This window comes from Lepisma saccharinum, chromosome 30 (genome assembly GCF_977018435.1).
Source record: "Lepisma saccharinum chromosome 30, izLepSacc3.1, whole genome shotgun sequence".
Taxonomy (NCBI): domain Eukaryota; kingdom Metazoa; phylum Arthropoda; class Insecta; order Zygentoma; family Lepismatidae; genus Lepisma; species Lepisma saccharinum.
In genome coordinates this window covers 16,956,016-16,982,177 of record NC_139258.1, presented here as the reverse complement: position 1 = coordinate 16,982,177, position 26,162 = coordinate 16,956,016, and the positions used below count along the sequence as shown (strand labels likewise).

General features: G+C 37.6%; 1 protein-coding gene across 1 annotated transcript; it reads right to left on the bottom strand.

Annotated features, from left to right (window-relative positions):
• Positions 1-205: 205 nt before the first annotated feature.
• P5cr-2 (Pyrroline-5-carboxylate reductase-like 2) lies at positions 206-21,752 on the bottom strand. Its single transcript, XM_083115568.1, has 6 exons — positions 21,401-21,752; positions 8,320-8,390; positions 7,499-7,678; positions 6,745-6,957; positions 4,865-5,030; positions 206-411 (listed from the first exon to the last, which is right to left on the bottom strand). The coding sequence occupies exons 1-6, from the start codon at positions 21,468-21,470 to the stop codon at positions 296-298; spliced, it is 816 nt and encodes a 271-aa protein (XP_082971694.1). The 5' UTR covers positions 21,471-21,752; the 3' UTR covers positions 206-295.
• Positions 21,753-26,162: the final 4,410 nt, after the last annotated feature.

Here is a 26,162-nt window from a genome sequence, read left to right as displayed (position 1 = left end):
AATTTTACACACACATTCATTTGGCGATCAGTATGGTCCAATAAAATCTAATTGCTTTTGTATGAAGGTAGGATATCAAAATTTTACTTTGTTAAAATCTGTGCCGACCCACCTAGATTAAATCCAACATCAACTGTCCCATTCGATGTTTTTCTTGTAGCTTTCTTTCAAATGTCTTTTCTCATTTCAATAATGCTAAACGCAATTACCAGTTGATTCAGATTTATTCCTTCCGTACACATTAGCTACAGTGTTACATAAGGCCCTCCTTTAATATAAACATGATTGTAAAAGCTTAGAAGGAAGTTCGGCCAGTTTCTCTGCACTTGAGTGTAGCTGCTTCAACTGCACCAATGAGTGCAGCTCGGAATCCGCATTTTTCAAGGTGATGTATAGCTTCAATAGAGCAGCCTGAAAGATAGAGAAAAGGGGCACTTAGGTAAAAATTTGCTACATGTGTGCATTATTCCCAATATGGATACATAGAGCCACATATTTATGCTGAATATAATATCAGTATCAAAGGTGGTATAAAATATGACATATTGGTGTTAAAATAGTGAATAAAACCCTAAATTTGATTTAAAAATTACACTTATTACACAAAAGAAACATTTCCCTTCTAGCAGAATACTTATGTAGATATCTGAGTAGTAAGTTTATTCCTGTGTGCTACGTCTATTCGTGTGTAAGGCCCCACATTGGGAGTGCCACTTATGCTATGTCCTCGTGTAAGCCACACTTTAGGATCACAGCATCCGTCTGTATACCACGGCTAATCTCGAGGGTTATGGGTTCTTTTCTTTGGAAAGTAAATAAGAAAGCAGAGATACAGGGGATGGACAAAAATGTGGAAACACCTAAGAAAAGCCGGAATGGTGTAGCTAATAAGGTGCAGAACTGCCTTTAGTTTCCAAAACAGCCTGCAGTCTCCGAGGAATGGACAAATAAAAGTCCTGGATGGCGTATAATGGGATCTTGTACTATTATTCATGCAAAACATGGTCACAATCCTTCTCAGTGTCCTTCTGTCACTCAGGTACATTTTCGTCCACGCAGATGATGTCTTTCTGGACACACTATTATGTCATCATGATCTTGAATAGAGTCCCTCTCGATACGCGTGGTAACAGAGGCCCTGCAAGGTGGACACCAACAATTGGTTCTCTTTGAAACACTGTCAGCTCCGACATGATTCAGTATCAACGCTATCTACAGTGCAACTGTGGACTCCTACCAGGCCGACAGGGTCCTATCTCACGGTGCAAAACAAAATAATGTCGCACCATGTCCGATTTTAAGTGGAAAAATTGCGTCCATATCACCCGTTCCGATGTTGTGGTGTTTCCATATTTTTGTCCATCTCCTGTATATGCCAATTGATATAAGAATGAGAATATATATTCTGAAACCTTCACAATTACAAATATTATATGCTTAAATTCTCAATACAAAATTATATTCTAATAGGAAAAAAAGGTTGGCTTCTTGTTCTTCTTCTTCCTTCTTTTTTGGGGAAGGTTAACTTCTTATATTCTTCTATGACTTGATTAAATACTTCTGTTCTGTAGAAAGAATCATCTATTTCTTCTAATCTTCTGTAGAAGGGCTCATCTATTTCTTCTAATCTTCTGTAGAAGGGCTCATCTATTTCTTCTAATCTTCTGTAGAAGGGCTCATCTATTTCTTCTAATCTTCTGTAGAAGGTGTCATCTATTTCTTCTAATCTTCTGTAGAAGGTCATCTATTTCATCTATTCTTTTGTAGAAGGTCATCTATTTCATCTAATCTTCTGTAGAAGGTCATCTAGTTTCTTCTAATCTTCTTAGAAGGTCATCTAGTTTCTTCTAATCTTCTTAGAAGGTCATCTAGTTTCTTCTAATCTTCTGTAGAAGGGATCATCTAGTTTCTTCTAATCTTCTGTAGAAGGGATCATCTAGTTTCTTCTAATCTTCTGTAGAAGGGATCATCTAGTTTCTTCTAATCTTCTGTAGAAGGGATCATCTATTTCTTCTATAGAAGGGTCATCTATTTCTCCTTTTCTTCTGTACAATGGTTAAATATTTCTACTATTCTTATGTAGAAAGGATCATTTATTTCTTCTTTTCTTCTGTACAATGGTTAAATATTTCTACTATTCTTATGTAGAAAGGATCATCTATTTCTTTCTTCTGTACAATGGTTAAATATTCCTACTATTATGTAGAAAGGATCATCTATTTCTTCTTTTCTTCTATAGAAGGATCATCTACTTCTCCTATTTCTTCAGTAGAGCTCTTTTCCCTGAGCGTTCCCCCATTTTCTTTGGCCTGAAGCCTGAATTTGGCTAACAGAACTCAAGATGTATTTTGGGGCGACAAATCTGGATATAGTGCCACCTAGATAACGACCAAAGAGACAACCCAGGACCACTAATGTAAGAGCGCTACCTATGGCCCAGTGGGACTAAAGTCAGTGGGGCGACAAATATCAATATAGCGCCTCCAAGGGAAAACAACCAAAAACCTAACGCCAGAGAAAAAAGACACACTTGAATCAACATCTTTACTTCCTTACTCTCCTATATGTCTAATTCATGAGTATTTCATTAATCATTATAATTCCTCTATTATTTTATATTTCGTATCCTATATTTATAATGGTTTAATCTGTACTCATTATCTTTCATTTGTTTTGTTTAATATAATCACTTTCTGTGTCCTCTAATTTCGTCAATCAATTTATTTTCTGCCTTTCCATCACGCTGCCATCTATTGTTGCTTCCACCAACTAATTCTCCGTATGTTGATCATTGGGTTTGGATGTTCAGGCATGTAACATGTGTAAAGGAATTCATTTTGCTTCTCAAATATTTGCAGCAGAATTCATCAATTTTCAATGATTTGCATTACTCGCAGGGTAATTCAGAAAGTGTTGCATTGGTAAATAAACTAAATTTCGTGTTTGAGTTTATTTTGCATTTTGCGGTTCATTTCTCATACTTTTGTGATAAAACATGGGAGGAAAATGCACTTCGCACCTTTCCAAAGCATGAAAATTGAACATTACAGTGTGTTGTTTCATATTTTGTGTTTTTGTCAAAAACTAAATATTCATGCCTCTATGGATGTACCAGTAGTCTGGAACTCTCTGCCAAACGGTTTCCAGTGTTTCGATAACCATGTGTTTTCTTTTTCAGTGCATACTGGATGTTGTTTGGTCACATATCGCAAAGCTTCAGAAGGTAAAGCTTTTATCAAATTACGTAAGAAATCTGTGGTAATTATCTTGTATATTTTGGGCGATGATATATACAACTTCTTTGTTGTATAATGACCGGATAATAATTATTTTATTGGATGACATGAGACGAAACTATCCTACCTCGCAGTCTTCTTTTGTATTGAATTTAATCTCCTGGAGATTTATAAGCAGCTGAGGCATCTATTACCAAGTGTTTTACATTAAATGTGTAACTCTTGGGGCTCGAGCCCATCCAAAAATTTACCTATTATATTTCAGTAAGTGTAAGATGAGGAGACAGGTGAGTGGAGAAGGTTACATAATTTAGAAGTACATAATTTATATTCATGTCCGGATATTATTAGAATGATTAAATCAAGAAAACTTAGGTGTTGGGAAACCTGATGGTAAGAGACCAGTAGGAACACCAAGACTAAGATGGAGGGATAATGTTGAGATGGACCTAAAGGAAATCTGTAGGGATGGAAAAGAGTATATAGATCTTGCTCAGAATAGGGGCAGATGGAAGGCCTATGTTGCTGCAGCCATGAACCTTCGGGTTCAAGAAGGCAAGAGAGTTAGTTAAGTGTCCCACATTTAAGAGAACATTTCATAATTATACTTGTACAGGATTCTTTATAATCGCAAGTTAATTACGGAGTGAATGTTATCAAAAATACTTTATGATTTTTTTATATCCCATCTATGTAGTATTTACACTATTCGTGCCCATATTGGTAATATGAAAGTGAGTGAGGATGAAGGCTTGTGTTGTGTTATGTAAATTTACACAACAATCTGAGTCCAGCGCACCCATTGTTTTCAAAAGTTGGTGCCATTCACTAGTTATATACAATAATGCTAAGAAGACATGTTAACAACCATAACACCATATTGTGTAACTTAATGTTTTACTACTAGTATTATGTCATTGTGATGTAGTCTGTAAAGCACCCCAACAATATATTTTATGACCATGTCATCAAATATATTTCTTTGTAATGTGTGATCAAACAACTTCCAATATGCATCGATGTTGACAATTATCCTTCTGCAGCAATATGTACTACTTTAATTATTTCAGTGTAACTTGATATTAATTTGACAGACTCTCTTGTTACATTTATCTGAATCTATTTTTGAGAATTAGTGAACGAAAATCTACAAGAAGAACGTTCAATATTGTTTATCCTTAATGATATTGTAATCAAAGATTTCCATGCATGACTCTCGATAATGTGAAAGTCGTGTGAAATACCATATTTGCCGGTGTATAAGACCCACTTTTTTCCTTTAAAAACAGGTCTGAAAAACAACTTATACGCCGATAGTAGGTTTTTTATTACCATTTTCTGTTCTGAATTAAATTATTTCTTTCTTGCGGTGTGTGACGAAGAAGAATAAAATGTATTCTTTTCTAGTTAGATAAGGTAAGTTATTTGTTGAAAGTAGACTTACACATTACTTTATATATGAAATACTGTAAATTAATTATAAATTCAGTGATAAAGCTTTTTTCTCCAAAAGGAGTGCATCTTATATGCCGGTGTGTCTTATATGCTGGCAAATATGGTAAATTATTGTATTAAAACTTGTACATAAAGGTTTAGCCACCTTTATGTACAAAATTTCTTGGACTTACCAGCAGGTGAACAAACGTCATCCTTCAGAGCTGCAGGGTGTTTCCCTGTGTCCAGAATCATGCGAGCAGCACCCACCATGCTCTGAGCAGCAAGACGGTAAGCCAGGTCTCTAGGAATTCCCATCTTCACTCCTCCATCTGCCAGAGCCTCTATGGCAACGCCCATCTAAAATACATGAAATACATACATAGTATAAACGATAGACTGGACATGATATTTCAACCAATAACAAGAAAAAAAGTGCCTAATCAAATTTACTGACAAACGATATTCTACTGATCCAATATTAACCCTTTCCCTGAAGCGACATTGAAGGGAAGTACTTCCAAAATGAAATCATCTTTATATAGATGCAATCGCAAATTAGTTTCATCATAATGTGTTCGTTTTGGCTCTAGGCCGAGATAGCACGTGGCATGATGCAGATGCCGGCATTTTCGTCTCGTAATGTATTGCTTATTTATGCATATATCTTTAGCATGTAGACAATTATATTTATATTACACAACAAGTACTAACCTGTGTTATAAAGAGTTGTTGAAAGTTGTTCATGTGCTATCTCGGCCCAGAGCCAAAATGAATGCATTGTATAAAAAGACTTGTTGCATAATGAAGCTAAGGAACCCAATCTATATATAGATTCTGCCACAAAAAACATTCCATATTCATTTTTCAGGAACAGACAAAGCATTAACAATTGATTGTTTGATTGCCAATTGCCCACATAGACTAATATGAGCACGAAAAATTAGGGTCTATAAACCTACTTTCCGCAATGCAGCAGCCGATAATTATGAAATACCGTCTATATATACACTCCGCAAAAATGGAGCTTTTAGAGAGTCTATACATAGATCTGCCCAGGTAATGGGTTCAATTATAAATGTTTGGTGAAATGGATAACAATAGAAGACAACAATGATATAGCTCAAGCCTTCAATATCTTAAAAGAGAGTAAAGAAATCTAAGCAATTGGGTGCAACAGATGTATCAAGTGGTCTTCTCAAATGTACAATCAAAAACTAGTAGAGATGCAAAGATAACATTTCATGAAATAAAAAAAAATTCTGTTATAGTATAATTGAATATTTAATAACTGTCTGGCAACAAGTCAAACAACTGATACCATATACAGTGTGATTGGTAATTCGACCTATTCCTGGAAAGTGGTAATACTAGAGCACATTTGCAACAAATTTGACCCTATGCACCGGGGGTCGGAAATCAATGGGTTTCTAGTTATTGCAGTTTGTAGATTTTCGTGACATATTCCGACTTGCAACAAAAAAGTACTAATTGTGAAAAAACTACTACATCCTGGGCACTTAATCGACATGTTGCTAACAGCCCAAAATTCCCATACCCACAGAAAAAAACAGTCATTGGAGCACACGTCATGAAGAAATTTGGAAATTATCGTTTAAATCGAAGAGGATTACTCAAAAAAATGGTAACACACTTAGCGTAAAAAATTATGGAAAAAACTTCCTCGTTTCATAAGCTCTCCAAAACGATACAAATGTTGTCAACTGGCACACGGGTTGGGGGAAAAATCTGAATAAAAAGCATTGCTACCGGTCCTGAGCCAGTTGCTACTTACATAAGCAGGTCCTGAGCCGGTTGCTACTTACATAAGCAGGTCCTGAGCCAGTTGCTACTTACAAAAGCAGGTCCTGAGCTGGTTGCTACTTACATAAGCAGGTCCTGAGCCGGTTGCTACTTACATAAGCAGGTCCTGAGCCGGTTGCTACTTACATAAGCAGGTCCTGGGCCGGTTGCTACTTACATAAGCAGGTCCTGAGCCGGTTGCTACTTACATAAGCAGGTCCTGAGCCGGTTGCTACTTACATAAGCAGGTCCTGAGCCGGTTGCTACTTACATAAGCAGGTCCTGAGCCACTGACTCCTGTTACAGCATCCAAGAGTTCCTCATGAACCTCATCACAGCTACCAAGAGATGAAAACAGCTTACTAGTAAGCTCTCCATCTCCTGCCTTCACAGACGACCCACATACGAAGACAGTTGCTCCACATCTCACAAGGGCTGGTGTGTTGGGCATCACACGAATAATACGTGTTCTTTCTGGCAGTCTCTACAACAGTGAAAGGTAAATGGTTATTTTGATAGAATCACTGAAATGGATGCAATTATAGAAACTATAGGTATGAAAAAATAATATAATATAGTTATTTGTAGTGGTTTTTTTTTCTGTTACGATTCATCTTGGTTTCCCAGAACTTTTTCAAGGTTACACCAAGATAAACACACACACAACCTCACATGGCTAGTCACTCTACACTATATTATATTATTTTGCACCTACAAAAAGTGGTTATGCAAACCTTTAAGAAGGACATAGATATACTAGAAACTATAGGGTAAAGGCAATTGCTTTTAATACATTAACATATTCGGTTCACAACATTTTCTCCATTGCCGACCCCATGGTAGTGTGTTTAGTACAGCATGCTATGACGACAGGGTCCGAGGTTCGAATCCCAGTCTGGACACGAATGTTCTTTGTGAGTGTCCCTTCATCAATTTCATTGTCACTCATCCTCATCTTCGTGATTAACCAAAAGTGGCAGAAAAGCGAGGTAAAATAAACCAAATTAGAGCAATCCTCCATTTACCTGTTCTATAGATCCAATTGTAGTACCCATGGCAATTGAAATTATTAGGTTCTTCGTGCTTACAACAGAGTTGATTCCATCTAAGACGTGAGGAACTGCATTTGGTTTCATGGCTAAAACAACAACATCGGATTGTTCTACTGTTGCTGGGTTTTCATAAGAGGTACGACAACCCAGCTCCTGAAAGTAGATAAATAGTAATACATAGGAAAGAAGAAAACTATAAATCATCTTTTTATCTAGTGTGTGAAAACAATCAAAATATAAATTGAATTGTGTAAACTTATGATATAACCTTATACATTTGCAATGGTTCTGAAAGAATTCAGTGTACACAATTATTTAATTGATGTTATGTTCCCCATCTCTTTTCAAACAGAAAGTCTTCTATGTTAAAGCATAATATGGGACAAGGAAGTTAGTTTCCACACACTCTCGACCTCGGTTGCTACAAGTGTCTTGACCATGTGACCATCTCCCCCTCTCAAATACAGTAAAATTCAAAGATATGTAGATGCAAATTGTTCATATCTTTTGTTTGTATGTTCAACTTGCTTTTACACAGCATAGTCTTATGCGAGATGGTTTTATGGTGGTGTTGTCAGAGAGAGAGTAATTGTTGATTTTTTGTTTCAATACTTAAACCTCACATGATGCAAAACAAACTGGATATGATGATGGACAATTTGAGTATACATATTTTTTAACTTGAATGTTTCTTTAATGAGTAGTGTATGGACCATATGAACTCATATGTTTGTTGTCCAGTTAATCAACGAATTATTCTAGTTTGGAATTCTTGATGAACTGAAATATCTTACCTGGAAATCCTCCAAGAAGTGGGAGTCTGCAGGAGGGCAACTAGCTATTATATTTTCTGGTTTCACCAACCCTAGGGTAAGAATAATAATTAGAATTAGAATTTAATAATATATTAATATACTTACTGTCATTTGATGAAGAGTGGTTGAAATATTCTCAGGTGGACTCTGTGATGGCTTAAAAATTTGTAAGTGGATGGAGGAGGCTGTTTGTCAGAGCTGTAGAACTTCTCCATCAGGGGAGTGGAGTAGTGCCCTATGTTCAGTTCACAACATTCCCTGAACCTTTCCTATGGCCTTTCCTTTGTAATCAAGGGTCCTAAGTTCAGTACCTGGTGAAAGCACATTGCACACTTTAAACCAATTGGTTCAGTCCCGATAAGCTTATCTGAGAATAAAGTGAACTTCGCCAAACTTTTTCAGCAAAGTCCCATTAAACAACTTAGTCAAAGTGACAGAGCTATGAGAAGTACTGCTTCCCCACATAGGTTTAGCCATATTACTCATACTGCTTCTTCATAGTAAAATCCATGTAGACAAACCCTTGGAAGTGGTGTTAGATGCAATACCCCCACAATGCAATGTGGATATACCTTGATCAATCACGCCTCTTGATATGGTAGTTAAAATGTCAGGAATCCCAATACAATAAGGTTGAATGAACTAAGCAACCTCTCTTCTAGGAATGGTATCACATCAATAATAAGCTTGAGAGGATCTCAAATATCCATCTTGAAAGGCACAGTATAATCAACCAGACTTCACAAACTTCTGCAACTTGGAGGCAAACAAGTTTTCTTTCCCATTTTTGTTTTCCTATTTGATGCAACAAACTCTTGAAATATGTAATATTCTACTGATTGTGTGCAACAATGTTCCATGGTTTCATAGTTGACGCTGATGAATTAAGTTTGGCTAGACCTCGCATTTTTAGGTTCTAAAAAATGTGCTTTTTAGGTTCCTAAAATAGGCTCTAAAAATCCTAAAATAGGTTCTAAAAATCATAAAATAGTTTCTAAAAACCTTAAATTAGACTCGAAAAATCCTGAAATAGTTTGCAAAAAGACTTAATTTGGTTAAAAATTCCTGAAAAATACTGATTAGTAGGGCTAGGATTTTGATGCAAATGCATCTTTTTTTTGGTAAGGCAGAAACATTGCATAAGTAGATAGGAACATGTTTTACACGTAAGTGAATAAATTGGGATGCCTTTGTTAGGGCATATTTTTGCATTTTTGACCCTTTTTGGAGTAAAGGTCATTTTTAAAAATTTTTTAGACCGTTTAAGTCATTTTTCTGCCTTTTAAAAGTCATCTTATGCATTTTTCTACATTTTGGTGAAAGAAGGGACATTTTACATGCAAGTGTAACCCTTTGGAGAGAGGTTCCCGACTCTCGTCTCATTGCCTTCAGCGCAGTTCTGAATGACTGTGTTTGAAGAAACAAAGAAATTCTGTGCAGTATTGTTGATACAAGCTGTTGTGTAACAATTCAGCTCAAACAATGTGATTTCCCCCTCTATCAGCAAATACATTGTCGCCAGACGGATTATTGTTAAAAACAAGGGGTACAAAGTTTTGTGCACTGTATCCCACATTTTGTCAGGGAAGCGATTTGCACTCCATGGAATTGAAAGTGACTTAACAGCAAGTGTCTCAAGTGATCTTGTTCATTTCAAGTACGCTCCTCTTGTCCGACAATCGACAATCATTCACTTTTGAAAATTTGCATATGATTTTCGTTGTGTACTGCAACTCAGTACTTGAAGTGTAAAAAATGACAAAAAGTGAACTTTCTTACATGTACTACCATACGCAATGAACATGTGATAGATACTGTAACGTTAATTTGTAATTTGAATTTATCTTGGTAGTTTATAAATTTGTTTTACAAATCTTTCACAATTTTTAGGTCATTTTTCTAAGCTTATATTTTAAAGGTCATTTTTTGTCAATTTTAAGGTCATCAAAATCCTAGCCCTACTGATTAGATACAATCGTTAAAAAACAAAATTTCACAAGAACCGTAATAATCAAATATTAATTTTCTAAACAAATTTTCATTTCTTTATATCATTTTCAAAATTATCTACAACTTATTATAATACTGCACTTGTGCTGTTGGAAAAAGTTGATATGAAAAATGAATTACGTATGTATAATTTCCTGCACAATATCAGGGTTGCTACTCACTTGGAATTCCTTGAATTCCAGGAATTACACGTGAATTATTGGCTCCGGAAATTATGCATGAAATATTGGCTCTGGAAATTATTCATGAATTTTGGCAAAACATGACAAATGGTACGTACAACCGTATGTTTTCGCTATTACAATTTTTTGTCTGTAGACGTGAAAAATTGCAACTTTTTTTAATCCAAATCCCATTAAATTTATACAAGTTTATAAATGTCCTGAGGCAAGTTTCTCTCAGTTTAGATTTTTTTAATGAAGGAAAAGAAAGCTGGAAAATAAAACAAAATTTTCTCAATCTGTTAACTTTGTGTCTTTTGCAGAATAATCTATCTGAAAGATGGAAGATTATTACAAAATAATATATCTTGAAGTTGATTAGGTAAATTTTTTGGTACATTGAAATCATACAAAATCCTTTAAATTGTTAACATTTTTGTGTGTGGAAGGGAGGGTGAGATTCGGTAATATGTAAGGTTGGAATAGAGAAAACCATCTGCTTGTATTCTTGAATTTTTGGAAAGTTCGCCTTGAAACTAAGGAATTATACACTTGAATTTTATCATGGTCCTAGTGACCACTATTAATCTTTTTGTGTTAACCCCACTCAAACTCCAGCTTTGTCTGTGAGGATCACTTCATTTGCTGAAAATTATCTTTCAACAGAAACATAGTCAGTAGTGCAATTGTAATCAAGGGGTTTCGGGTTTGATACCCGGTGGAGGCACATAGTGATTTGGATCCCACTTTAAACTGTAGGTCCAGTCCTGATTAGCCTTACTGTGCATAAAGTCGACTTAAAACACCAAATCAATCAAAACAAATTTGAATGCTGAAACATTACCTCGCAAGGCGTGAATGCCAAAAAGGACCAAACTGACACGAGAGTGAGCAAGGGACTATGCAGGCAGTAGAGACGATTAGGTGCCAGAACTGAAAATGCGGGGGGGGGGGGGGGGCAAGGACAGTTTACTTTATCTTAGTAGGCAAGTAGGGGGGAACTGTCCCCGTTCGCTGCCACTATCTGCAGGTAACAGTGACGTCAGACATTTTTTGTTTTGTTTAAAGCTTTGATAAACATCACATACTTGGAGGGAGGGAAATCGACAGAAAACATGTTTCAAACACACTAGTCATTGAATTATTTCGCCACCAAACCTAGTAAATACCTCTGTGAGATATAAAAATCCTGTAAAACCTAAAAAAAGGTTTAATTTAGACACATGAACCTAAAATAGGTTTTAACAAGCAAAATAGGTTATTTTAGGCACTATAAAACTTCGTCAGTTGTTTCGTTTTTTAATGAAACGCTGATATAATGTGTTATTTCTTATTTACTGCAAAGGAAAAAATAGGTTAAAAACCTAAAATCCGAGGTCTAGGTATGGCCTATCTACAAATGAAAGATAGATAGGTAGATAAAACATATGAAACACTACATACTGATTCACCAAATTCAAATGATTGATTGATTTGCTTTATTTTACTTTGCTTCTTGTGCTACTTTTGGCTAATTTGCCAAGATGGGGATGAGTGATGATATGATGAAATTGATGAATGGACACTCACAAACATCCATGCCCAGGCCAAGATTTGTACCCGGGACCCCTGGCATTGTAGCATGATGTGCTAACCCCTCCACCATGGGGGCCGGCCCAAGTTCAAATGAAAAAGCAGTAGTAGTACTGTGTGCTATGGTCCAAAGCACAAACATATAGATTATCCTTGCAACAGACATAGTTTTTCTTTATTTTGTACAGTATTTACATTAATTATATCATTATTAACGACAATGAAAATGGTGAATTAGGAAATAGACGAAAGAACAACAAACACAAATCAATGCCTTATTCAGATTTGAACCTAGAACACTTAGCTGTCCAACATGAAGCCCAAGGGATTTTCCCAGGGAGGGGGGAGTAAGGTATTTCTTCCAGGATGAAAAGATATAACCCTCCTCCTAATGGTATTGCCCCCTCAAGAAACTCCTTCACATTCATTTTCCAATGGGTGAATGTGTTTCCCCCCCCCCTCTTCATATCGTCATATCGTGCTAATCACTTGGTCCCTGAAGTGTGGAGCCAGTGATTTATTTTTATTCACAGCCAACACCTCTCCTAAAAATTTTCACAAAAGCACAATTTTTGATCGATTTGGCTCTAAATTTGCCCTTGTGGATTTAGGGGGTTATTGTACCCTTCTCAACAAAATGTTATAATGTACTCCCGTTAGTATGCCACTGGCCCTCGACATGTGTTGGCATCGTAATCCATTTCCTACGCGATTGTAAGGGAAAATCTATTGCATGCTGGCAACATTGCTTCTACCGACGTGCCACCTATCAGTGACGATACTCTGATGTGAGTGTGCAATGTGCACTTATGCTATGCACTGTCCGTTTCTACCTTGTTTAACATACAATTTGGAAAAGCCTGCTGTACGAAAGTAGTGTGTCCTTGTCAGAGAACAGTCTCTGTCTCACCTATACTAGTACTTGAGGATTTAAATCTTGAAAAATTACAAAATTCTTGAGCAGGTAAGTGGAACAAACCGGCAACTTTAAGAACGCGAAAATGCACTCGGTTCAAAAGTAGATGGGAAAATAAACTCAGTTCGCTGCACCCCCATTCCTACAATCAACTTTGATTGATCGATGTCAATATCCTGGCCACATCAATATCTTGTTTAAAATCACAGGTTCCACATCAAAGGCGTCGCTAGCTTCCAATTAAGTATTGGGGGGAGGGGGGTGTCAATCACATGATTTGTCTTCTCTGGCGAAGGAATGTGGATATCCTTGAGTTAACTTAAAATTATTATTTTTATCAGATAACTTTCAATTCAATAGTTTTTAAATTAACAACATCTTATAATTGTATAATATTATAATTTATATTTGGTCATTTAATATTGTTTTGTAACTTTTAGGTTAATCGCAACTGATATAGATATAAAATATCTGCCCAGTAACACTACTATTTACTATAAAATTTATTTTCTTGTTCATTGTTGTCACTTTCAAACAATAGGGTTTCTTTAATTCATTTCATTTTGAAACCGACAATAATCTGTCATAGCTTGCACAGCAGACAATAAATACGTCACATGTTATAACAGTGACACTCGAGTTGCGAAAGCTGCCTGCTCGTCTTTACAACCCCACAATTCTTTCTGGCGCCGATTTCACGCCACCTGTTAACTTTCCTTGTTACTTGTTCAACTATCTTTCCCACCACGAAACATTCTTTTTGCTTTCAACTCCCTTGAACCTGTCATTTACCTTTGATTTCTTCGTATTTTTATTGTTTACAAATTCGTCATAATCACATAGGATAGTTTGCCTCTACAACAACCTTTACTCCTGGCGACTCGAACTTCGATTTCCCCGTTGGAGGTCATCACCTTTTTCTTTATGTATGTATGTGTGTGTGTGTGTGATTGTGGATATTTGTAAACGACCACCAGCAGAATAGCATTTCGTTTTTTTTTTTTTTGTTCTGATGAGTGCTTGTTTCAAAATAACAATAAAAGAAAGGAGTTTTCAATTTATCATGTTGCAACGTGACCTTCTCGCAACATTTCCTGATGTAACATGAGGTCAGAAGATAAGTTCAACTGAAGTGGTCTAAATTTCCATGCTATTTCTTCAAAATCATTAAGCCGGTCCTCGTGGCGGAGTGGTTAGCACATCGCGCTACGACGCCAGGGGTCCCTGGTTCGAATTCCGGCTTGAGCATGGGCGTTTGTGAGTGTCCATTCATCATATCATCACTCATCCCCATCTTCGCAGATTAGCCAAAAGTGGCACAAGAAGCGAAGTAAAATATAGCAAATCAATCAATCAACATAATTAAATTAGCCGCAACACTCAGTCAAAAGCAAAGGGAAGCATGCGTAGGAAACAACAGAGCTGTAACCAGTACTAACCACTAAACGGTTCCTGTAGAATTCCTTGTCTCGAAGTTTTCCTCATGAATTCGTTGAGTTATATGTTTATTTAGTAGAGTAAAAAAAGTAAAGTGCTCCCCTGTGCTTTGCACAACACCATGAAGGCGTATAGGGGTGTGGGGTTAGGGCACAACGCTTTCTTGATCTCGGCCGAGCTGAGGGTCATGTGATCAGCACCACGCCCCTGGCCACCTTTACCCCCCAGAGTTTCCTCAGAGATGAATTTACATTAGTCTATTATTATTACCTTATCTTACAAAGTTCCCAGAGGAATATCTCAATTATGACGTCTCAAAAAGGGCAGAGGTTTAATAGCTAAACTTGTGGAAAGTTACAATATGAACTTATATTGATGAATAAGATTCTAGGATCCATTGTATTATTTCATAATTACATATTCAGTTTTGTAATCTTTTATCACCTACTTTGACATTGTGATGTACCTGGTTGTCAAATCATGCTCATCACATAAATAGATATATTATTTTATTATTATTGTTACATTATCACCATCGTCAAATTAATAACACAACATATTTTCTCATGTCCTTTAGAGAATAATTACCGTGCAAGAAATGTAGAATAGTGATCGATTCCAGCTTTAAATGAATTTTTAACAACAAAACTTAATGACCTGCCCTCAGTGAACTAGAAATACAAGCTTCATATATTTACATCGTAATTTCAATGTCAGTGAAAAGCAGATTAATAGAGAAAAAATGCGAACTAAAATTTAAATTAGCTAGTTAGAAATAGTAATATGAACTAGTAGGGATGTGCCAAAGCCGATTACAGATGTATGAAAATCGACAGAAATTGACATATCAGCATCGGTATCGGAATCTGCAAAAATCCGATATTTAAACCGGTACAGATTATACTAGAGTTTTACCTTCTAACAAGTTTTATATTCTTGTTTTGTAAGATTTATTGAAAATTTGGTTATGATTCGTCATTATTGTAGAGTTTTTGTAATAAAATTATTGCAAACTTTCATTCAGAGGATCAACCTAACTATAAATCGGAAATAAAACAGTACATTGCTGAACCAGGATCTCCTGTTGTATTGGAAATTCAAAAATGAGTATTCAAACTTGAAGCAAGTGCTGAGAAAATACTTGGGCACACCTGCTGCATCAGTATTCAGTGATTGAGTGTTCAGTGTTGCTGAACAGATTTGCAATAAGAGAAGAAGTAGGTTACTTCGTGAAGTGCTTCCAAATCTCGTATTTCTGAAGTTGAATCTGGCAGAACAGGAATTCATTTTGCATTTCAAAGAACTGCTTGTGTACTAATGTTAAATCTCTAGGTTCGCATAACCTTTTGTAGATGCAAATGTACATTCGCATCTCTTGAGAAAATATATATGTATATACATATGATATGCAATAGAAATGTACATAGCAAATTTATTTTTGTCATGCAGAAAATAACATCCCATTTCTGTTTAATAATCTTATGTATCGGAATCGGTTAAATATCGGCATCGGTATCAGTTCCAAAAATTATCGGTGAGTACATCGGCATCGGTAAATTTTCAGCTACGTCACATCCCTATGTTGTTATGCATCTTACCAGAGGCAGGGAGCCATAGTCCAAAGGGTGTACTGGCATCTTGCCCGGCGTCCCTGTAGGCATTAGCAGTCTGAGAGTTGGTTGTTTATGGACGGACAGTGACGGCGATTGGGTACCAAAACTGGGGGGGGGGGGGGGACAGTTTATTTTTCCTTGGTAGATAAGGTTTAGCATGTGTGGGGGCAAAAGTGGCAAGAAGTGGGGGGCAACTGCCCCAACGTCCCCTAATCGCCGCCACTGTGGACGGAAGTAACAGTTTAAAATGAAATACCACAAAAGTCAGCAATTTATTCACAAACGCACCCGTAAAGGCTCAATTTAAAAACGAGTTATACCCTCAGATGGAAAATTCGAGATAAATTATTGTGACGTATCCACACCTTTCCAAAGCATATAAGCTCGATTCATTTGTCATTTTGTGCTAAATTTGCCATTACCTTCCCTAAAATCATCCTTACCCCCCGACATTAGAACATTTTGGATAACCCCCTGTTTGAGATCACCTTAACTATAGTGCACACAACAGGAATCGAATCCGGGACCATTTGATTACAGTGCTACAACATGCCACTCATCTATTGATTGATGATTTGGTTTATTTATCTTCGCTTTTCTGTCACTTTTGGATAAGTACAAAGATGAGGATGAGTGGTGATATGATGAAATTGATGAATGGACACTCATAAAGAACGCACATACCCATGCCGGGATTCGAACCCTGGATCCGTGGCGTTGTAGCACGCTGTGCCTGATGTCAGTCCCACTGAACTATCACGGACCAACTTTGGTGAAATAGAAAAATGCACTCGAAAGTCTTTCATGCTACGATCTGTGAACTGAGGTTGTTGTTGTTGTAATCAAATTTTCTGACTAGAAAGACAAAGTCGTGAATTGTTTGTTGTCCAAATTACTAACAATTATAATAATTCTAAATCCTGTACAAACATATCGTTGTTCTGATACTTCCCTCAGACCTCGTAACATCAAGACCTTGGACTATGACCAAGTTATTCCTGAAGTTTAAAAAAATGCGATAAAAGATAATGCCTTAGTCTAACTAGGACACGCAGAAGCACATGATATGCAATATCTATATTTGCTAAATGTCGCCAGTAGTTTTAATTTTAGAATGTTATGTATTATTTTCATTTAGTATCTGTCTGGCTTGCAAGACAAATGCAGTAAATTGTCGGAGAAAACTAAACACTGTTTTTCATTTTTTTTAAAAAAAATCGATTTGGTGATAATTTATCACAGATTGGGATTTTGCCTATTTCACTCCAATTAAAATAAACAAAAATAATACTTTTTTCACCGTTTGTGTAAAATTGCAAATATTGGCATTGTTTAAAGTCCCCTGAAATTCATGTTTGAATGTGTTTTGAAAAGTTTTCACTAATTTGATAATTTCATAAACACGAACTCGCGTTTGCTTTCTTCTTCCAAAAAGAGCAATATCTGCACAATGTAGCAAGGGCGTACCGACTGCGTCGAGGGGGGTTGCAGGTTTAACCTCCCCTCAAAATACCTCCGAAATAATAATAATGATGATGATGATGTGGAAACTTAGTAACTTACAACCACTTTTAACGAATGCTATAGTTAAAACTGGAATCAAATTAGGTATATCTTAGTCGAAGCTAGTGTAAGTAAACTAGTTGTTTTACTGTCGAAACTAGTCACAATCCACGCCAAACCATTTTAAAGTATTGTCTCGTGCTTACCATAAACGATGAAATTTTTCACTAGTAAAAACTAGATTTCGCTATAAGTGTTCATTAAAACTAGTTTCAAGTTGAAACTAGTCAAAAGAATTAGGAAAAACTAGTTTTCACTACTTACAACAAGGTTAACACATGCACCACGAGCTGTTTATGACAATTATTATTTTGTTCCTCTCCCGAAACTTTTACCTACCAAAAGCAGCTCCAAGAAGTAAGTCCATGTTAAAATTGCAAATTGTCTAAAGGCGACTTGTTTATTTTAGTAGTTTTAGAACATACAGTGTAGGAAATAACCTTTTGCTAGGGGTCCACAGTAAAAAGTAACAACGATTAAGAAATTATGGTAATACCAAATGTTTACTACGGCAATTGTGGTTACAAAAACAAAATTATAAGTTAGTATGTCCGCCGTTTGCTTCTCTCACAGCACGAAGACGATCAGGGTAGGAGCTCAGAAGATTCGCAAACAGTCCGTATTCCATTCCATGTCAAGGAGGACTTGTTCCAGATGTGCCGGGAATATCGGTCCGGTCCGCGTTCCACTATCATCAAGGACTCAACTGCGTCCTTCAGAATAGCCCCAAAGTGCTCCGCTGCATTCAGGTCCGGTGATGCACCCGGCCATTCAGAACTGCTGAAGAAGTCAATGCCACTTCGCCGAAGAAGGTCTTGGTTTTAGCATTTGCCTTGAAGCAAGGTGCTTTGTCGTGAACTAACTTTGAATTTTGTTTTTGTAACCACAATTGTCGTAGTAAACATCTGGTATTACCATAATTTCTTAATTGTTGTTACTTTTTCCTGCAGACCCCTAGCAAAAGGTTATTTCCCACCCTGTATGTAGACAGTTCTAGCGCCTATCATAGAAGTCTAAATGTGTGATTTAAAGTGTCTAATAATCCTGAATCTCGTTGGAACATGTGGAGGTTCATTGTCTTTGTAAATCCCGTTCGTTCTGTGTTCATTGGACATATTAAGTTCATCCACTATTATTTTTTAAGCTACATTGTATCACATTTTGACAAGTTGGTATCGCTTTCTCTCTTCAATTCAAAATTACCAACCTAGCAATTTGTATTAATTGTTTGAAGTTCGTACTGCTTATTATTTTTTTAAATTGTACAGTTTTCAGTTTTTCATCACAATAATAACGTCAAAAATGTTATTAAATCTTTAGGATTCTGTAAAGCCTTGTATCCTGAACTTTTACTTTATCTTATTTCATTTATTTATTTATTTATTGCGTCTCCCGGCGCGTAGAAAACTTTTGTTTTTCGAACGTACAAAGCAATACAAAGAAACGAAATGGTATAATTCCTATCCAGGTTGCTTTTGAGTAGTGCATTATTTTTATTATATCCTCATTGTAAAATTTTGAAAAGGTCTACAAGTATATTTTCAAATGAGTTCCGAGCTTTGCAAAATTCTAGACGGAGAAGATTTATAATTAAGAAAAACTCCCATTGTGTGTTCATTGATTGGTTAATCCCTGCCGTCGTAGCGCTGTGCTAACCACTTCACCACGGAGGTCGGCGCATATATATTGTGTCTTGAAAAAGGTCGAAACGTGATTCGTTGTTCTCAGAAGGTTTTTGACCTTCTGCACCAATTCACAATCTTTCTAGTTTTTAGAGGAGTGGAATGCAATAAAAAGAAGGGTCAATGGTAACGATAAACAAAGCTTATCGGTATCCATATCTACAGATGGTTTGCTTAGCGTATTGTAGCAGCTGATAATGCAAAAATGTTTCCACTACTATTAATCTTATTTGTAAACATGGATTCATGTACTCATGAGCGGATTTTAGTTATGAAGTGAACCAAGTCTCGCATGTGAGGACGTCTATCTCGTTCTTGTCTTAGTCTCGAAAGGCAAATCCATATAGTATGAGTACAATACACGGCGTGTACAGTATAAATCTTCACAGTGTATAAAGGCCTTAACGTTAACTGTTTGATGCCTCGTTTAGACGCTACGAATCCTGGAAAACGGAAACCAGAATGTATGCAACCACGCCGCACAGGTTCTGAGTTATCACTAATGGATTGAAATTGCAATTTTGATAAGGAAAATATTTTACCTATCTGGTGTAAACTGTAAGGCAGGTATCCGTTTCGTATATTTGAATAGGCCGCACGGAAAAATAAGTTTAGTTTGAGTAAAATTTACAAACAAGAAGAAGTCTTGAACCTAAGTGTCGGACTTGTCTCATTCTAGGTACCAGACATATGTTATGCATTGTCTGTTTTACATGTTTCCTTGCAGATTAAATAAGTTAAAATGATCAAGGTTGCAGTTGGATGAAAATTAGATTTGATGGAAATCATCTCAGTCTGATTATCTTCACAAAGGTCAAAGTTTGTTATGATTGATTGGATTTATTTTACTTCTCTTTTTTGTCACTTTTGGCTAATCGCAACGAAGAGGATGAGCGATGATATTGATGACGGGAAACTCACAAAGAACACCCATGCCGGGATTCGAACCTGGTACCATTGTGGTCATACCGTGCTGTGCTAACCACTCACCCACGGAGATCGGCAAAGTTTGTTATGAATTCAGTTTGGAACTGGGCCTACAGTTTAAAATGGGATCCCAACTGCTATGTGCTTACACCGGGAATTCTACCGGGGACCCTTGATTACAGGGCGTTATCACAACGCGGATGCCAGCTTACTTTCTCGGCTGAAAAGAACCCATTTGGTCATATTGGAACCCTGGAGGTTACAATGAAACTGGACATTTTTAGATCCAAACCGCAAATTACGTCAAACCAACCAGCGTGACCTACTAGGTATCTGTGGTGACGTGTTAATGAAAAACTAAAGTAAATTTAACATGTCAAATTAAGACTCCAAATCAATAATTGGGAATTTAAACTGGAATTTCTTCCTATTGGACTGGATGCAACAATTTATTTTTTCTGAAAGCGAACTTAACCTGAAGTGAGTTATTTTTGTGGATTAGCTCAATCTGCAGTTATTCTAATAATATTAACGTGTTATTAAGGCGAAAAAAGAACAAGCTTATGCGTAGATTCACCTTCTTCATTCTCACTTTTAGATTCACTTAACTCGACGATTTCCATGGCGGAATGGTTAACACAGCGCGCTACGACACCATGGAGCCCATAGGGCTTCCACGATGGCGCAGTGGTACCGTCGTCGGCTTGTAATCAAGGTGTCCCGCGTTCGATACCCGGTGGAGGCACATAGTGGTTCGGATCTCTTTAAACTGTAGGTCCAGTCCCAATTAGCCTTAGTGTGAATAAAGTGGACTTAAAACACAAAATCAATCAATCAACCAAGGGGCCCAGGTGCGAATCCAGTCATGGGTATTGGTTTTCTTTGTAAGTGTCCTTTCATCAATTCATCCTCATGCGTCGCGATTAGCTAAAGTGGTAGAAAAGCGACGCTAAATAACAAAAATCAAATCTGATTCGCTAAACCGCAGCCTAGTTAATATGCTGCTGATCACGTGATCAACTTCTCAACATGATAGTAGGGATTACGCACAGCAAATACATACGAACCAAACGCTAATCTTACATTATCTAACTAGAAAACTTATGGAAACACTTCGTGACCAATTCTCAATATTACCAGCATATTGTCTTAACACTATTTAAGGAATATGGAACTTACCCGCTCCTATGAATCCTTTAGCCAAGGCCTGTGCCATTTTTCCGGCACCCAGGAACCCGATTTTGATCATTGCGTCGCGTTAAACTGTCCTTCGAAGAGTGCTCTATAGTCATTCCTAGTTCATCTTGGCTGATACGACACCAGAGGGAGACACTTTGAGACTGATTGATAACCACTGCAAGACTTGCGAGATAGCACTGCGATCAGCGTTTCGACATTCGGTTGTTCTCAATCATCTGCAAGTTCAAGATTAACTGCTTGGCATTTACTGTTATCACGAAAGAGATATCGAGTAGAAGGGTGAAGTAATGGAAATAACGGAAAGTTTCCCACGACGCACCTTCCATTGGAAATGTACAGAGTTTTAAGGAAACCTACGATCCTAGCATTGCGACATATTCGTCGAGGGTTGCGACAGTTCTGGGCGAATTTCATTCTCGCTGCAATGTGATCGCAGTCAGTGGCGTAGTGCAACCAGAGTGTACTCGTACTCTGTATGTTGTATGTAAAAGGAAAGGCGTTGCTCTACCGTTTGTGCATGAAGAACGGGGCTACGGTGTCATTTCTGCAGGAAGAACTGAGTTCCAATTAGTGTGACCAGAATGTTTTGGCCAAAACGGGACATCCCAAGGATATCAGTTCCCCCTCCCCCCTTGAAAAATCGGTTAGGCCTAATTATATATTTTTTGTTATTAATTCATTCATTGTTTTCTGCCTAATTGGCAGGATTTTCACTGCAATCTTCAGCTCTCCCTATTCTCTGCCTTACGCTTCGTAATAGCATACTTGACTTGACTTGATATGGTGTTTTAAGTCCACTTTATGCACAGTATGGCTAATCGGGACTGTACCTACAGTTTAAAGTGGGATCCGAACCACTTGTGCCTCCACCGGGTATCGAACCCGGGACCCCTTCGTAATAGCATACGACCCAGTTAATTTAATATCATCCATAAGTCGATATCTCTTGCTTCCACGGACTTTTCCTCCTTCAACCATTCCCTCCAAGGCATCTCTTAGCAGGCAGTTCCTTCTTAGACAGTGTCCTAACCAGTTTCTTTTCCTCTTATTTATGGTCTTCAGTATAGATCTTTTTTCACCAACTCTTTTCAGTACGGCTTCGTTTCTTACCTTGTCCGTCCATTTTACACGCTCCATTTTTCGCCATGTCCACATTTCAAAAAGCTCCGAGTCGTTTCTCTTCATTTCTTCTCAACGTCCAGATTTCTGAACCATATAGTGCTACACTCAACACAAAAACTTTCACTAATCTCTTCCTTAGACCTATGTTCATAGGTCCACAAAAAAACATTTTTTCTTCTATTGAAAGCTTCTCTTGCTATTGCGATTCTCATTTTCACTTCTTGTTTGCAGCTCATGTCACTGCTTATAGTGCATCAGAGGTACTTAACGTATTAATATTACTAAAGGATGGATCACATAAATGATACATCATAAACAATCGATGAAAAATGATCTCCCATTATCAAAACGTTTTAATTATTATAATCTCACTGTGACTTACACATGGACGTCCGCGGGATATTTTTTCCAGGGAGCGGCAAGGAGGGTATTTTTTCCATGGGGGAGGGCAAACAAGGCACATTTCCACCAAAAATAGTGTTTTTCCCTAAAAGAAAATTGCTTAAATTTGAATTTATTGTGTTCATGCAATAATTAACACATATTATTGTGACTAAAATGAAATTAAATGCATGAAATACATAATTTACGGTTGGCTTTAATTTTCCAGGAGGGCACGCCCCTCCCCCTTCCCCCTTTCGGACGCCCATGGACTTATAACCCGACACATATATCTCTCCCGTGCAATGCGCGACACAACTCAAGAAGCAGTGTTGCTAATGGAGCAGATAGAAAAATCGCTGCAGTGCGCCGCTGCACAGCTGTTACGTACAAGAAAATTAGAGAATTCAGCTTGAGTTTTAAACTCTGTTCGGCTTCTATTCCTATGTTTCTCTGAATATATATTATTTAACTTCATGTGGGTTATTAGCCCTACGATGAAGCTAGGAGAGCAGACTTTCTGCTACAGAAATGAAATTCTTAAGAAAAACAGTAGGAAAGACAAGGAGAGATATGATACGAAACACAATAATAAGAAGAGAATGCTTGAATCAGGAAGCACTGCTTGAAACCATCGAGAAGAGGGAATTAGGCTGGCTGGGACATCTCATTAGGGTGAAGGAAGAGAGAAACCCAAAACAAATATTTGAGGCCCGACCGGAAGGAAGGAGAGGAAGGAGACGACCCAGGTTAAACTGGAACCAGTACATTCATGGACTGGCACAGAAGAGAGGGAAGACACCAGACGAAGTGAAAAGACTGGCACAGGATAAAACTTCTCTTAAGAAGTGGCTGAAAGGACCCGACGCCTAAATGGCATAAGGGAGAAGAAGAAGAAGAGTTTTAAACGTCATGCATTATATAGTCGACGCGCTAGCTACGTTAACGACCGGGTGGCTTTGAAGTCCACGGAGCGCGCCCACCAGCTCCAACAATCACATTCAACGCAAAGTGTTGCCACACATCTACTCTCCACATCTAATCTACGCCACCTTGTCCATCCGCGCACAAGCACCTTCCCACGGTCTACACATTGAAGTTGCAAAGTACGGCAACAGCGTAATCGCAGTCATGTGACTGAGACTCCACGTGGAGTAGACGAGCAGAATGACAGCTGCGCTCATTGGTTGAGGGTTGAGTGTGATTGGACGAAAACAAATCGCCCGTTATTTATTCCTACCCACCTTTGCGGACTAATATGTACAGAGGAATTCGAAAGAAAAGCCTCCCTTACGGTTATGCAACCCGGTATTTTATATCGTCTAGTTTCGCCTGGTAGAGTAGTTCCCGAGAGGAGCAGTGTTTCCAAACCTATAACCGTAGTGTTTCCAACCCCGTATTGGTTGGTTGGCTGTTGATTTGGTGTTTTAAGTCCACAATGAACAGTATGACTAATCGGGACTGGACCTACAGTTTAAAGTGGGATCCGAACGGCGTCGACGCTACCACTACGCCATCCAAGCCTGTATTGCTTCGTAGAAGACGAAACGTTCACGTAACTTCTTCATTCGTGATTTACATTTGGTTTACAGACTCACATTACAGGACACTCTTTTCCAGTATTGCATGTTTTCTGGAGCATTTATTTTTCCTTCTGTGGAGAAAATTCTGTTATTATTTTACATCTTATTTTTCGCAGCTTCTCTACCATTTATTGGCTAATCGCAACAATGAGGATGAATGATGACTCGATGGAATTGATAAAAGGACAGTCATAAAGGAACCATGGGGAGCTAGATTCATATTTTTATTATTACTAATATATTTCTCTTTTTTTACTTTACTTTTGGCTAGTCGCAACGATGAGGATTAGTGTATGATAAAATTCATGAAGGAACACTCGTAAACAATCATACCCAGGCCGGGACTCGAACCCGGGAATTTCGGCAGCGAGATCAAAAGCCGACGGCTTACCACGCTCGGGCACAGCGGCGGCCAATTATTATTAGTGATATTGTCCCAAGTAGTGTATTTTTCCACCATATTCTTTCACACAATCATGAAACGGATGAAAATTAAAATGTTGAAATACCTGCCTACGTTGTTTTTTTTAGCTTGCAATATAAAGCCCTACTGCACGAAGCTAAATTGTGGGAATACGAAACAGAACCAAGTTAACATATCTTGGCCGTGGAAAGTGTTAATAGAAAATCTAGAAAAGAGCCATTTAACAGTTGCCTGATTGCTTTTCCATTTGTTGTATGGGAAGAATTGTCTGAAATGTGTGTGTAGTGGCAGGCAAAAGAGAATACAAAGATCGAATAGAGAGGCAACACTGTCATTGTTCTGCACTGCACAGACCACGCGTCTCGTCGAGTGGGCGGGGCACTGTGTGTGCGAGCGAGCTGCTGTTGCTTCTGCAAAAAGAACACTCACAAACAACTGAATGACGCTCCGCTTAAAATCTAGTCAATCGAGAAAGGATTTGTTGAGGAAGTGAATTGAAATATAAACGCCAGAATTTGGTCTAAGCCTATAATGGTTACTAGCAATAAGAGCTGATCAATTTTTACATGTCGAATTCCGTAATGAACGAGGCAACAGGCCGCACTCCACACCTTTAGTCTGGTAACACTAATAAATCATCTCATTACATGCGTCCGGTTATGCTGATAGTCATGTTTAATATATTACCTTCAAACATATACAATATCAAGGACTCACTCAGAGGCAGAATTCAATTTTACGCTTTACTTTCCTGAAGATATTGTAGCAATATAATCATTCCGCTCTATTTTCGTATTCTCAATTGAACTCGCACTATTTTCCCCCCTCCCTTCTCCAACCTTAAAAATTTTTGGGTGAGAGGCTACAAACTATACTAAACTGAATTACAGACAATACTTTACGACTCAAAGTGACGTGACCTAGAACGTAGTGAAAAATCACTGGTGCAAAATTCAACGTAATGATGATAAAATGAAGGTAGGAAAATGGATGTGCTAGAAAGTTTTACATACATACACACAGTTAGCTCCGTGTAGAAGATAGTTCTTCACATTTTTCTCACCTTGGCTTCCTTGAATTCACGAAACTGTAAAGCCATGAACGCGTTAACCCCCTATAATCACGGAGTCCCAGGTTCGATTCCTGGTGGAGACACAACTGCCTAGTGGTTCGGATCCCACTTTCAACTGTAGGTCCCACTTCGGGTAGCCTTTTTGAGCATGAAATGGAA